The following is a 14803-nucleotide window of genomic DNA, read 5'->3' as shown; positions in this document are numbered from 1 at the left end:
CTGCTTCAATAATTCTGTCTAAGGTCTAACCACTGTAGCTTTTTAGGTTTGATATTGGGTATGATGATTCTCCCTGTCTTGTTCTCTTTCAAAATTGCTATTGTTAACTGTTCGCCAATCCATATGTATTTTCAGATGAAGACAGTTTCTAGAAAAAAAAAAACTGAAGATTTTATACATTAATTTTGGAATAATTGACATTTATTTGTAAAAGTTTGACATTTTTAAAATTGTAAAATGATTGTAAAATTATAAAAAATGCCATTTGTAAAACTTGACATTTTTACAGTAACAATTCTCTTTAGCTTTGTGAGGAATATAGTCCTTGAGTCTGGATAATTTCTGTAATTTTCTCCATGAAAACTCTGAACAAACTTTTAATTTCTCCCTATAATTTTTGATTTTTTCGTATTTGTTTGTATATTTGCTCTTGAGAATAGGATTCTTTCTAAATTAATTCTTTAAATTAGTTTTTACTGATTTATGTTAACTTTCTTGATATTTATGTATTAGTCTGTGTCAGGCAAACTTGCTGCACTTTTTTATTGATTTATAGATTTGTTCTATAGATTCTCTTGGATTTCTGTAAGGACTTTCACATTATCTCTACATAATACTAATTTATTTCTTCGTTTCTAGCTTTTGCTTATAATTCTGTTATTTGTTCATTTATTTTATTGTGTTTTTGAATATAAGTATTAATAGGAAGCATTCTTGTCTTATTCCCATCGTAATGGAGAGGACTTACAATGTCTCACCACTCAGTATATTTTTGGAAGAGGGCCTTTAACATGTTAATGAATTCCCTTCTCTTTCTAGTTTATTAAGACATAATATTTTGAATGAATGCTAAGTCATAACAAATGTTTTTCATCTTCTCAATAATTTCTATTTCGTTAATTTCTGCTCTTAATAAGTTATACTTTCATGAACATTCATTGAGTTTACAGTATTGTTATGTTTCAGATTTCCTTGATTGAATGCTTTCCTGTAAGTACTATTTCTGGCACTGTTGAAAGCTCCCTGTTTTCTTGTCTCAGATCTGTGGTCCTCTTTCTTGGTTTCCTATTGACTTAAATATATATTACCCTGTTGGAATACCAATACTTGAGAATACTAAAAAACAAAAGCCTGCAGTGTAGGATATAAGCTAACTTTCATGGTAGGGAAGATCGAATAGCCATGTATTGGCTACAAGCTCATGGTTTGGATTGCTGATTTGAATCTAGCAAGCTGTTGGTGGATACTTTTCTTAGCTAGGACCATCTTTCACTGGCAATGGAAAAGTTATGGCACTGACAACTAACAGGTGTGCCAATAATAAGTCTAAATGTTCTGACCTACATCTAATTGTGGAAAGAAGAAACAGTCGTATGAAACAATTAGTGAGTGATGTAAAATAATTTGATAAATTATGTAGTTTAGACTTAAAGGATTGATGACTGCAGAGGAGAGAAAAGCATTGAGGACTAACATTTGTAGGAAGTTTCATAATATAGTATGGACTTGCCCTGTGCTTTTGAATAATTTATGGGGCTTAGAATATAAGATTGAAAAAGAATGTCATTGCAGTTGAAGTAAACAGCATGATTAAAGCATGAAGGTATAAGGTATGCTCGAGGGATATGAGAAGATCAGCTTAACTAGAGGCTGATTATTTGGCCATATGGAAAAAGTATTGGTAGGTAATGGTGAGTTTCATTGTGTATGGCCTTGATTTACTACCACAGGAATTGTTTTTAAAAAGGAAAGAGTTTGGAGGACAGGGTGCTAACATAAAAACGATGGTAATGATAAAGATGATGACAATAACTGCAAACTTCGGTTGAAGCAGATTGTATGCCAAACACTGTTCCAAGTACTTTATATGAATGATTTAAATGAATCCTCAGAAAAATCTTGAGGTATTATCACCATAATCATCATTGGTAGAAGTAATCTTTGTTGCTGTTGTTCTGTTCTGATCGTAGATACTTAGGCAGCTTCTTTAGCATGCCTAAGCTCTCACATCCAGTGATGACAGAATTTGGACTTTTAGCAGACATTATGCTTCTTCAGAAGTAATTATTAACATTAGTCTGTCGTGGTCCATAAGATGGACTTGTGAAAGTGAGAATGCTTCTGAGGTTGTTGCTGGGAGGCTGTGAAATAATTTAGCTGTGCAGTGATAGAAACTTGGCCTCAGGAAGTAATAAATCAAAGAGGACTCCAAGGTTCCAGGTGCGAGTGACTGGGGCAATGGGGCATTAATTCTGCTTTCTTTGTCAAATTAACTTTCTTTTTTTGTCCTTTTTTTCCCTCTTCCTCTTCTCTCTCTCTCTCTCTCTCTCTCTCTCTCTGATTCTCTCTTCCTTTCATTTGGGTAATCAATTTGAGAGTGAATGATTTTCAGGATTAGATATTTTATTTATTTATTTTTCCTTTTCCTTGGGTCCTAGATATAGCTATCATACTCTTGTAAAAAAATAAAGGAAAAAACATGTTTTTGAAAAACCATGGAGGATTTAAGATATGCTTTTACTCCAGACCGAAGACATTCTTCAGTAACAAATCATGTTAGAACATCACATAATCTCCACACATGTCCAGATATAGTGCAAAGACATAATTTAGAAATTTACATTATAAAAGTACTTTGATTTAGGATCAATAGACTAATCCTTTCAGTAATTTAGAAAGTAACAAGAAAGTCTCACCTTGTAGGTTTCTGTGCTAATCAACTCAACAACTGAATGAATGGAGATAATTTCTGGTAACTACTGTACCTGTGTCACTTTGAACAGATTACCTGTTCCTTTGTCTCAGTTTCTCCCATATGTAGACTGAATATAATGATACCTTTTTGCTTACCTGCTTCTATCCTTGAGAAGAGCAAACACATCTGTAATGTGGAATATTGGAATATAAACGCTAAAGGACTTCTTTTATAGCTATATCTATATCTATCTAAATCGGTATATAGTTGCTTTACAACATTGTGTTAGTTTCTGCTGTACAACAAAGTGAATCAGCTGTATGTATACATATATCCCCATATCCCCTCCCTCTTGAGCCTCCTTCCCACCCTCCCTATCCCACTCCTCTAGATGGTCACAAAGCACCGAGCTGATCTTCCTGTGCTATGCAGCTGCTTCCCACTAGCCATCCATTTTACATTTAGTAGTGTATATGTGTCAATGCTACTCTCTCATTTCATCCCAGCTTCCCCTTCCCCACCATGTCAAGTCCATTCTCTACGTCTGCGTCTGTATTCCTGCCCTGCCATTAGGTTCATCAGTACTGTTTTTTTTTTTTTTTTTTTAGATTCCATATATATGTGTTATCATATAGTATTTGTTTTTCTCCTCTGACTTACTTCACTCTGTATGACAGACTCTAGGTCCATCCACCTCACTACAAATAATTTCATTCTAAAGGACTTCTTGAGAAGACTAAGAAGGAAAAGGTTTTATTTGGGGGTGTGTGTTACTTAATATTAGAGTATACTCAGTACCAACTTATTCCAGTGACCTATCATCCAACAATTTATACTTGTTTTGTACTTCAGCATTTAAAGTTGCCCTATTGGGTTAGGTCTTCTGAGAAGGAAACACAATGGTGTGAGATAGTTACTTGGGAAAAGAGCCAGAGAAGGAAGCGAGAGCTCCTTGAGACCACACTGCAGCTCACAGCCTGTGCAAGGAGAGAGGGAAGGGAGAAAGTCATAGACTTGGAGTGAACTGAGGGAAGTGCAGCCTTCATGGTGGCAAATGCGAAGGAGCAATAGTAGGAAACCTAAGCAGTGCCTTTTCACAGCTGCCACATCCATGCACAGCATCTGATAAAAATATCACTATTTTCAACTTGGCTAGCCCTTTCTTCTTACTGAACCTGCCTGAACGAGCTTTATGTCTCCTAGTCCATCAACATGTTCTATTCTGCTAGCCAGTTTATGTCTTCTATTCATCCTCAATCCTGGGCATGTTGATCAGCTATTTCAACTAGGTCTCTTCCATTAGGTTTCCCTTTGTCCTCTTCTGGGAACACCTATTGATTCTAAGCTCTGAGTAAGTCTAAGAATTTCTTTTCTTTTTCCAACTTCTTACTATACCCAGTGTTTCTGAAGAGTATCATGTAACTATTTTGATTTGGGATCACAAGACAGTCATCCAAATTGGTTAAGATTACTGATTTTGGAGTTGCACATGACTGGGTTTCTAATCCTGGCTTCCCTGCTCACTACCTGTGTTAATTTGGTCAAGTTACACACATCCGTTCAAGTCTCAATTTTATGATCTGACAAATAAGGATAGTAGCATGTTCCTTACAATATCGTGAATTTGGCACATAACAGTTGCTTAATGAATGACAACTATGTCATTAATAACTTCAACTAGGACTTAGGACTTCTCTACACATTTCTACATGTTTTGGACTTCTTTTTACCTTCTCACTGGAGTTAATTCAAACCTAGTTCTACTCTTTCAAATCACATAATCTTGGGACCACATCTCCTACATTACTGAAAAGTGACAGGCCATCTCTCATTCAGTAGTTATTGAGAACCTGCTATGTGCCAGACAGTTTTTTGCAGTGAATGGTGAGTCACACAGACCAAGTCTCCACCTCAGTGAAGCTTACAGTCTATTTCGTCAACTTCATTGTTTTATACTTCAAAAATTTAAACTTATTTTTTACTTCCATTTTCTGTCTTAGGCCTGTCTCAGAGGAAATTTGTCCTTATCCTTTTCCAAGACTAACCCTAATTCTCTTCTTATTTGGCTATCCTAGAGTTTTGTTCCGGCAACCATCTCTCGATCTACTGTGTATCTAGTAGTACCTTTCTCTACTAGATTATCTTTTCTTTGCATGAAATTTTCTCCCACATTTTTAAGAACAAAAACACAAACAAACCTCATGTGAACATGCTTATTGCTTTCTCTTTTCTTCCTCTGTTTCCATTATTTTGCAATCTGGCTTTCACACCAAGTCTATTTAAATAGCTCTCTCTTAAACGTGACCTACTTTGGTCTTCTCTTAGCTATGTTTTTTTCGTTAAAACTGAAGCACTTATTCTTAAAATATGTTTTCTTTGCCACCACGTATACCCAGTTCTCCTTCTATTTGTTTTTTCAATCACAGTGTGTCATCCTTTGCTCTTCATTTCAATTTTTTTCATTGATTTTCTCAACAGGTATTCATTGAGTGCTTATTACAGGCACTCAAGGGCAAGTCAGACAGAGTCCATAGTTTCTAAATTCTGTTTTCTATCTCCCTCACTAAAACCTCAGAACTCTTCTCTTGGCAATCTCACCCCCTACAAATCCTAATTTATGACTTCAATCAAAACCTTCCCGTTAATTTCATTCCTATGGTCACATTTTCCTTTTGTTCCTCTGGTTCCCTATTTGTTCCTCAAACTCCACCTGTTTCAAATGAATGCTACCATATTCACCTAACACTTTCTTTTAACTTCCAAATATCTGCTAATATCATCTTCTAGTCACTCAGGAGTTCAGATTTAAAATGATTTTTGTTCTCTTGCTTAAACCTATCTCTGGTTTTTATCCTCACTGCTACCATTTGCTCCTGGTTATTTTACTTCCTCCTTGGAGTATTATAGATGAGTCCTCACTGTTTTAACCACTTTTCCAAAAATTCTTCCTGATCCTCTAACAGAGTTCAAATGTCTTAGTCCTGGTATTCAATCTTCTCTAACAACTGCTTCAATCTTATATTCCATTGAATCTTCTATCACCTAGTTGTAAGCCCTTTGTCTTTCAGTATTACCTTAGCCACTTGTGCTTTTCGCTTTCACACCTGCATGGCGTCACACAAAGGCTGTTCCTCCCATAACATGCATGCTCTGTGTTTACCTTTGCTCATGGAATCCCATCCATCCTTCAGAGTGCAACACAAGTGACACTTCTTTAGATCCTCTTTACCCTTCATCCTCCCTCTCTTCTGAAACACTGTAGAATATTTTATTTCTTTTGTCATTCATCTTATACTACGTTGTATCTTCTCATCTCACTTAGGAGGGTTTGAGGTCCTTGAGGATAGAGACTTGTGGCATTCCTATTTATGCTTTATACAGTCCTGAGCACACAGCCTTCCTCAGTAAGCATATGTTAAGAGAATAAAGTAGTGGAGAAGATCTTCCTCTCTTCAAAGTGATTACTTATCACTGAAGTACAAAGATAAGATAAAGTAATAAACTGTCTATCCTGGCTGAGTAGTGTTCTAGAATGACAAATACAATAAGTAATTGCTATGTGTGCAACTAATTTCTCTTCCTGTCTCATCCAGGTATTGTGTTAAGGAGAAGCTTTCTCAGCCAGGCAGAGGGAACAGGGGTACCAAGTCATAAGGGCACAGTCCTTTCTCTGGAGATGTTTAATGTCTTTGAGACTGACATGCATGCAAACGATTTCATGTAAAATAAAAGAAATTTTAGCTACGAACTTACATGAAAAAGATACTACAAATACAAAAATTACTAAATGACTAATGGGTTTATAATCATACTCTTGTAGAATATTCTTTATGAAACCTTAAAAAAATCAGGTAGTGGGACTTGCCTGGTAGTCTGGTGGGTAAGACTCCGCACTCCCAATACAGGGGGCCTGGGTTCAAACCCCGGTCAGGGAACTGGATCCCACGTTTATGCTGCAACTAAGAAGTCTGCATGCCTCAACTAAGAGTCTGCATGCTGCAACTAAGACCAGGCACAGCCTAAATAAATAAGTAAATACTAAAAAAATTTTTTTAAAAATCAGGTAGTAGTTTCCATCCTAATATCTCTCTGAACTTTAGTATAGCAAATATAGTGATAAGTTTTCTTGATTAAGTTTCAGAATTATACAGATCTTGCAGAAATAGTATATTTATTTCCCATAAAGCTATTTAGGCTGTGTAACATCCAGTTTGCTTGATTGGTGCTAGAATTTTGAATCACAAGTGAGTATAAATTACAATGTTGTAAATTATATTTACTTTGGTGGAAAAATATTTTAAAAACACAATGAAAGGGAATTCATTGTTTTCCTTTTTGAACAAAGGTTTACAGTGAGTTTTGCCTGCATTCAGAGGTACGATCTTTGTTATAACCCATATATAGTAGGTACTTAGTATGTGTTGGCTGCATGATGACACTTGGAGAGCCCATCTGCCTATGAAGTTCTATGAAATAGAGATTTTTAAAATTGAGCTTTGGAAAGAAAAGGCTAGTTAAATATAGAAGAAGGCATGCATACTACTCTGGAGAACTTAAAATGTTCAAATTGGCAAGACAGACATATTTCTGAAAAGTTATTTAAATTATACAATATAATAATAATAGGGAGTTCAGTAATATTATATAACTTTTAGATATTGATTATATTTCCAGATTTTCTTTCCTGTTAGTACTCTGCTGCAGCTCAACCTAGACAGGAAAATGGGTACATTCTTTTTTTTTTTTAATAAATTTATTTATTTATTTATTTTTGGCTGCATTGTGTCTCCGTTGCTGCGTGCGGGCTTTTCTCTAGTTGTGGCGAGCAGGGTCTACTCTTCGTTGCGGTGCACGAGCTTCTCATTGCGGTGGCTTCTCTTGTTGGGGAGCACAGGCTCTAGATGCACGGGCTTCAGTAGTTATGGCTCGAAGCCTCTAGAGCGCAGGCTCAGTAATTGTGGCGTACGGGCTTAGTTGCTCCCCGGCATGTGGGATCCTCCCGGACCAGGGCTCGAACCCGTGTCCCCTGCACTGACAGGTGGATTCTCAACGACTGTGCCACCAGGGAAGCCCAGTACATTCTTTATGGTTAGGAAGAACTCTTTTGCCATTAGCCCATGCTAAACTGATAGTTTTTACAGCTTACAGCCCGACAAGAGACCAAATCTTTATTACCTAGAGGGAAGCACTTAAATCATCTGAAGATGGCTATTCTGTACTGAAGGAAAGTATGAGTTGGCTGCTCGAGATTCTGTCTCACACCCTGGGTGGCAAGGGTTAGTTTTTCTGCCGAACTGACAGTTTCCACCCTCAGGGTGGGTAGATTAGATTGGGAAATATATAGGAGAGGAGCTTGTCAAGGAAATTCAAGGAGCAGAGTTGATAAGTTCTAAAGGGAATTCTAACCTGGTCCCCAGATTGAATCATAAATGCTTATATTTTATGGATTTATACAAGTGTGCAGAAGATACAGACCAAGAAGCAAAAGAAAGAGCAAAGAGTAGAAGGTGTGGGAAGAAAATATACCAGAAGAGGCATACAACTCTATGGCTTGTCCAGCTCATCATTTGTTGAGTTGTGAATAAAATACCAGTTTTGAGAGCAACTGTGGTGATGACTGAAAGTTTTTGAGACATTTCTTTGTTGGTGATTCAGGAGCCTGAGTACTGTATTGTATTAGAAATTTGGAATTACAGGAAACAATTCTGGTAACAAACAATGGAAATTCATTCTTGCATCACTGTACTGGCTGTTGCAGTCCAGCCCCAGGCAGGATGAGTCTATATGTGGTTCTTATGATTCTCTTATAAAAAAGAGACACCTGGTAAGAAATTAGTTATTGACGGGTATGAATTTGTAACGAGTATGAAGTGGTAAATGTAGTCATAAAAGGATTTATTTCCCTTAAAACCAGGCTATCATTTATATTTAAACTTTTGCTGCTTATAATTCACTGCTTCATACAATTTGGTGCAGATTGAAATATCTCCTTGAAGCCTTATTTATATTTTACATACAGATTTGTGATCATCCAGGCTTAGCCATCATTTCTTGGAATGTTTCACATTGATTACATGTCAGGCTTTTTGCACTGATATTGCTCTACAATAAAATAACTGTTCTCAAAGTGAGATAGACTCTTAAATTAGTATTTTCTTCTATTAGTCTAAATATTTATATCAGCCATGTAAGTGTTCTACTTGTATATGGATTTATAGAAGACTCTAAAAGGGAAAAAAACAGGAAATAAAAATCATTAGCTTGGTATAATACTGACAGCTAGTATTTCTATCATGGTTACTGTTTTTCAAACCCAGCTTGAACTACTTACATACAGTAATATATTTAAATTTCAGAACATAGTAAATTGGGACTATTATTGCCTCCACTTTACAAGTGAGAAAAGTGAGGAACAGAGGAATTAAATACCTCTGCTGGGTAAACATGGAGGGTAATGCCAGAGCCAGGATTTGAACCCAAGCAGCCCGACTGCTTGGCACTCCTACTGTCCACTTCTATGGCTAAATTATTCTTGATTGAACCAGGGGTAGAGTATGTAGCTGTGTTACTTCAAAGCTATGTCTTAACATGATTATTTATTAACATGGTTGTCCCTCCCTTACTAGATTATGAACTTGTGAGTACATGAACCATGTTTTATTAACTTTGTCATATACAGTGCTCAATAAAATTTTTATTATTCCTGAATTACAGCTTATTATTGCTCTGAGAGATTTTATCCAAGAGACTTCTATTTTGAAGTCATTGGTTTTATATCCACAAAACTTTTAGATCCACAAAACAAGAAATGCAACTGTTACCTCTAAGTGAAGTATTTCATTCATAATTCTCTTATTTCTTAACTATTTTAAAGAATAAAATAGCATGAATGAAGCAAATTATTTTTTATGGGTATGGAATAATTTTAGAATCATGTGACTTGGTTGAAATGTTTTTTTCTTTCTTTAAAAAAAAATACTCTTTCTTACAGGGTGCTGCTTTAATTAGAATGCTGGCTAATTTTATGGGCCATTCAGTATTTCAGAGGGGTTTGCAAGTAAGTAGAATGCTTTCTATTTTCTCTTACACTTTTCCTTGTTCCTGCATTTATTTTTTTTTCAAATTTATTTATTTATTTATGGCTGCTTTGGGTCTTTGTTGCTGCGCACGGGCTTTCAGGGGCCACTCCTAGCTGTGGTGTGCGGGCTTCTCTTGTTGTGGAGCACAGGCTCTAGGCACGCGGGCTTCAGTAGCTGTGGCGCACAGGCTTAGTTGGTCCGCGGCATGTAGGATCTTCCCAGACCAGGTCTCGAACCCATGTCCCCGGCATTGGCAGGTGGATTCCCAACCACTGCGCCACCAGGGAAGCCCCTCCTGTATTTATTTTAAAGATATTTCACAGCTTGGGAAATTGCTAGTACAAAAATGCTGAATTTGATGGAAAACTTTAAGATGAATAAGGTAAGCAGTGTCTTTCCACATGACAAATGAAAGTGGTAGACAAGATTCCATACCAACCCACAAAACTCCAACTGTTATACCATTTAGAATCTCTTTAATATGCATTTTAAAACTGAAGTAATTTTCAAATATATTAGATCCTAAGTATTCTATACAAGATTTTATGAAAGTCTGATTCCCTTTTCTTCCATTTAAAAGTTCATATAAAGTGAAAACAAGTTATGTTAGCCTTCTTAGAATTATGTATTTGAGAAATACTTAACGCTTTTTTTTCAGATATGTGCCTTTTATGTTGTTTGCTGTTTTAATGTTGACATACATAGTTAGTTTTTCCAAATATATTTACCTGTTTTTTAAATTAGAAAATGCACTGTTTTAAAAAAAGGAGGAAAAAGAAACAGTTTTATTATAATACATTTATAGTGTGAAGTATGGAATCTGGGAGTAGATTCTCAGAAAAGGAGGATTCTTAAATTCTTGAAAGCAAATACAGAAAAACAGAACTTTTATTTCATTGAATCTGTTGGAGTAAATCATGTTCCTAGCATCTGTGATTGATGAATTATTTATGATGCATTCTACTTAGAAGTGTCCTTAAAGTAAATTGATGTTCACCTGAAATACAATTATGCTAAGACAGAGAGAGCAATCAATCTTAGCTGTTCTTAGTAAGCTTTTCATTCTGAAATTTAAATAAACTACATATGGGATCAGGTCATATTTTAGTAGTGTAATTCTATCTTTACCCAAAATAAACCAAAAGATAAAATACAAAGCAAGAGTTAAATATGTTATGACAAAGCTATAAATACGTTAACACAACAGAGAAAAAATATATAAATTTCTTGAAGAATAATTTCCCTTAGAAAGTTTTTTTACCGAATTGTCCCAGCCGGGGTTGAAATTTACTTTAAAATCAGCTCTTCCCATTAGGGATACCGTCAGAATAGCTGAATTCCATTGAACCTGTTTGCTGGGTGCTAAAGTCTCTATTCTGATCACATAGTTAGGAAAATCTTTTTTCTCTAGGTGTACCCTCCATGAATATCAACTGTCTGGAGAAACGTCCTTCCTTATCCCCACTCCTTTGTTTTTCCCACTGAAGTTGTAGCATGACAGTAAATTCCACAAAATATCTAAGCTTTCATAAGGGCTACACAAACTGAATTTGATTTCCTAGTAGCAAGTTGATGTGAAATCGTTTTCTATATACAATTTTTGTTTGTTTTTTTCCTCACTTGTGTGTATTGATTTGCTTGGCAGATTCAATAACTATAGTTATGTTATCTGGAAAGGATTATTGTTTTGCAACATTTTTCTTTATCTTGTCACAATTTCTATAGTACGCAAAATACATCAGTATTTAATTCACCCTTTTCTACTGACCCAGTCCATTCAGTTTTATCTGAAACAGTTACACTATACCCTCTGACTCCCATTATATTAAACTTTCATTTGAAGCTTGTTTTAATGTGTGTGCCTTTATGCTCTGATACTTGATTTGGTTAATTTTCAACTGTGGGACTCTGTGTTTGTCAACATTGCATTTCATTTGCCTTGTGACATCTCACTGATCAGATAGATCTTTATCCTTCGGTACTTCCCTTGCAGCTTTATTTATACTCATCACTCAAACTGATTTAGTGTATCATCAGCAGTTTGGATTAGTTTACAGTAGATCCCTACGTCTATTTAGTGTATCATCAGCAGTTTGGATTACTTTACAGTAGATCCCTACATCTAAGTGATAAATTATCATCTCTTGTGCAGGAAGATGTATGGAATACAGTTTGGAAATGACCTCCTGTACAGACACTTCATGTATGGTACTGAGTGGTCACAGAGTTGATATTAATATATTTCCCATCCACAAGGCTCTGGGGAGTCTTGGTTTACATGTTGTTGAAAGAGCTAATCTGGAGTATCAGCACTTACCTCTGCTGGAAAATCTATTAATTGTCTTTACATTAACCATGGATATTTCTATGTTGACAAATGGAAGTTTATATTTGCAGACAGAGCCAGGGTTAGATTTATAGATGTAGGCATCCCAAGTTGCAGATAGTATATTTTTCATATATTTTCCCCTCCCTCTCTCCCTCTTCCTCCCTTCCTTCCTTCTTTCTTCCCTCCTCCATCTTTCCTTTCCTTTTTTTTTTCTTTTTGTTTTAGTACTTGGACCTTAGCCCTGATGTTTCACACAGGGACAATAGTATAATGGTGGTTTCTTCGAAAACTTGTGTTGTGTTCTCTTGTATTTTTTATATCCTAATTAACCATCTTAAGCTCTTTTGGGAACAAAGCAAACATTTTTTACAAATACAACCACAAATATATAAAATATGATATATTTACGTGATATAAATTTAAAATATAAATAAATATATGATATATCATAATATACATAGATATAAAATAAACTATAAATATATTTGTATATTAAATATAATAATATAGAAAGATGGGTCAGTTCACATGTTTATATTTAACTTAGCAGGTATTTGAGTATGGATTCAACTACATTTTTCTAACTTTTGTAATATTTTGTATTGGACAACATATTTCAGGTTTCAACTTATACATATATCCTTCAGTAGGAAGGGACTCCTAGTACCCATAAATCCATTTGATCAGCTATCAGAAAGTCTGGTGGTAAACACTTTTATAGTGAATAATCACAACTTCCCTTGGTCTGATCTTTTTGATTTTTTGGTCTACTTCCCTTATTTCTTGAATTTTGTCTGATGCTTAAATGGTTCAGTCGTGAATAATTATTAAAATAAGTTGCCTCAAAACTTCTTACAGTATGTAATAGACAGAACATACATTCTATCTATTTAGAATGTAATAGAAAGTATATACAGTCATAAAAAATTAGTCCTGACTACCGTTAATGCCAGCTTCTGTTTTGTTTTGATGTTTAAACTGAAAGCGAAACACAGCAAACGAAGCTTAAACCCTTGTTGGATCATGTATGCCACTTGTAAATAATACATTTTTTAAAACATAGAAATATTTGTATTTTTGCAAACTCTGTATAGCTATTGTTCTTCCATAATCGATTTCCCAAATCAATAGCTGGCATATTTTGGGACACAAGAGGCAATGGAATAAGTAGGGAGAAACAATTCTTATTCCTGTTTCTAATTAATGATGGGCTTTCTGCTAGTCACTAAACCTTTCGTGGCCTCTGACTTTATAGTTACAAAATGCAAGAGTAGAATTAAATGCTCTCTAAGATTTTTTTCATCTTTCAAATTCTCTGCATCTAAGACATTTAATGCATTTTATTAGCTAGACAATTTGGGTTTGATACTTTAATTTAGGACAGCTATTTCAATTTGATGGGAAAATTTGTTAACTAGATGTGCAAAAGTGTCCTTGAATCTTCAGTTAATCATCTGAGTATTTGGCTTTGACCCTGTTGGGAGGGTTAGTGGAGTGAAAGTTGGAAAGCCACCGCTAGATTTCAGAAAATCAAGAAATTTTGGTGTCACAAAGAAACAACACCCATACACTCAATGTAGCTCTAGTCAGGTTTTGGGAGGGAGTGAACTTAGATGTGGTTGTTCAATTCACCGGCGTAACCCAGAAGTCCTTGAATCACTTTCTTCAGTTGGCTTCGGGGGCACTGTGTTCTGTGTGTCATCTTAGTTCACCTCACGCTCAAACCCTATTACTGTAAGAATTGCTGAATCTTTCTGAAATTCTCACATTTTTAATTTCCTAGGCTTCGTATTGTTTAAGTACATATATATTCATTTTCACCCATATGTAGCAATGTCTATGTGTATAGATCCAGTAAATTAGGACCTACTTCTTTTACCTTGTTTTTATAATTTAAGCTTCCACAGCTCAAATCCTCGTTCTTACATAAGTATTCTAGGCTTATTTTTAAAGTAAATAATTCAGATAAGGATTCTTTTAGATAGAATTGTTTTCACATGAATTTAACCTTTCTTAGTTCATTTTTACTTGTTTTAATCTCCCTAGTAACATTTTTTAAATTTTTCTTTGAGTTTTTTGGAAATAAAAGAATAAAGCTATAATTTTGAAATCCTCAGATAACATTGATTGGCTCAGTAGCTATTAAAAAATAATTAGTACATAACTACTGCTTTTTCTTTTCAAACAAAACAATATTGTATTAATGATCTGGCAGTACCATTCTTCATGTTGTTATGAGGCAATACCAGGGAACTGAGATTATGAAGGAAGATCATTGCTAAACTTGATATAAACTCACTCTGAAATGCATGTCAAAAAGTGAGTCACCCTCCTGCTTATCCAATGAGGGTAATTCAATATCATTTAAAATATGGTTGAATAAAGAAAGATTTCTCTTGATTAGTATTTAACTGCTCTTTTCCATAAGGTAACCTACAAAAAGATGTTTGCCTCCAATTATCAGGGTGGAAATTGCTTATGCAAATCAATGTAAGGCAATGAGGTGTGGATAAAAAGCAAAAGGGACATATCATTATATTATTGGTTTGTGCTCATAAAATTCTGATAGCCTAAAGGTAATGACAGCACAAAGCTATAGGGATTATTAGTAGCAACAACATACTCAATAACTTGTGTTCCAGTGAGAAGTTATATGTTAACATATGTATACAGGATTTTTACTTGAAAACAAGTTTATGT

General features: G+C 35.1%; 1 protein-coding gene across 1 annotated transcript in view; it reads left to right on the top strand.

The window, feature by feature from the left end:
• The window catches only part of TRHDE (thyrotropin releasing hormone degrading enzyme), a 409484-nt gene that overhangs the window by 289360 nt on the left and 105321 nt on the right, over positions 1 to 14803 (top strand). Inside the window, exon 7 of the mRNA XM_007448769.1 lies at positions 9687 to 9752. Within this exon, the coding sequence (XP_007448831.1) occupies positions 9687 to 9752 (66 nt within the window). The remainder of the gene's footprint in view (positions 1 to 9686; positions 9753 to 14803) is intronic.

This window comes from Lipotes vexillifer, unplaced genomic scaffold (genome assembly GCF_000442215.2).
Source record: "Lipotes vexillifer unplaced genomic scaffold, Lipotes_vexillifer_v1.1 scaffold329, whole genome shotgun sequence".
Classification (NCBI taxonomy): domain Eukaryota; kingdom Metazoa; phylum Chordata; class Mammalia; order Artiodactyla; family Lipotidae; genus Lipotes; species Lipotes vexillifer.
The sequence above is the reverse complement of the archived record's forward strand: the minus strand, read 5'-3'. Positions and strand labels throughout refer to the sequence as shown.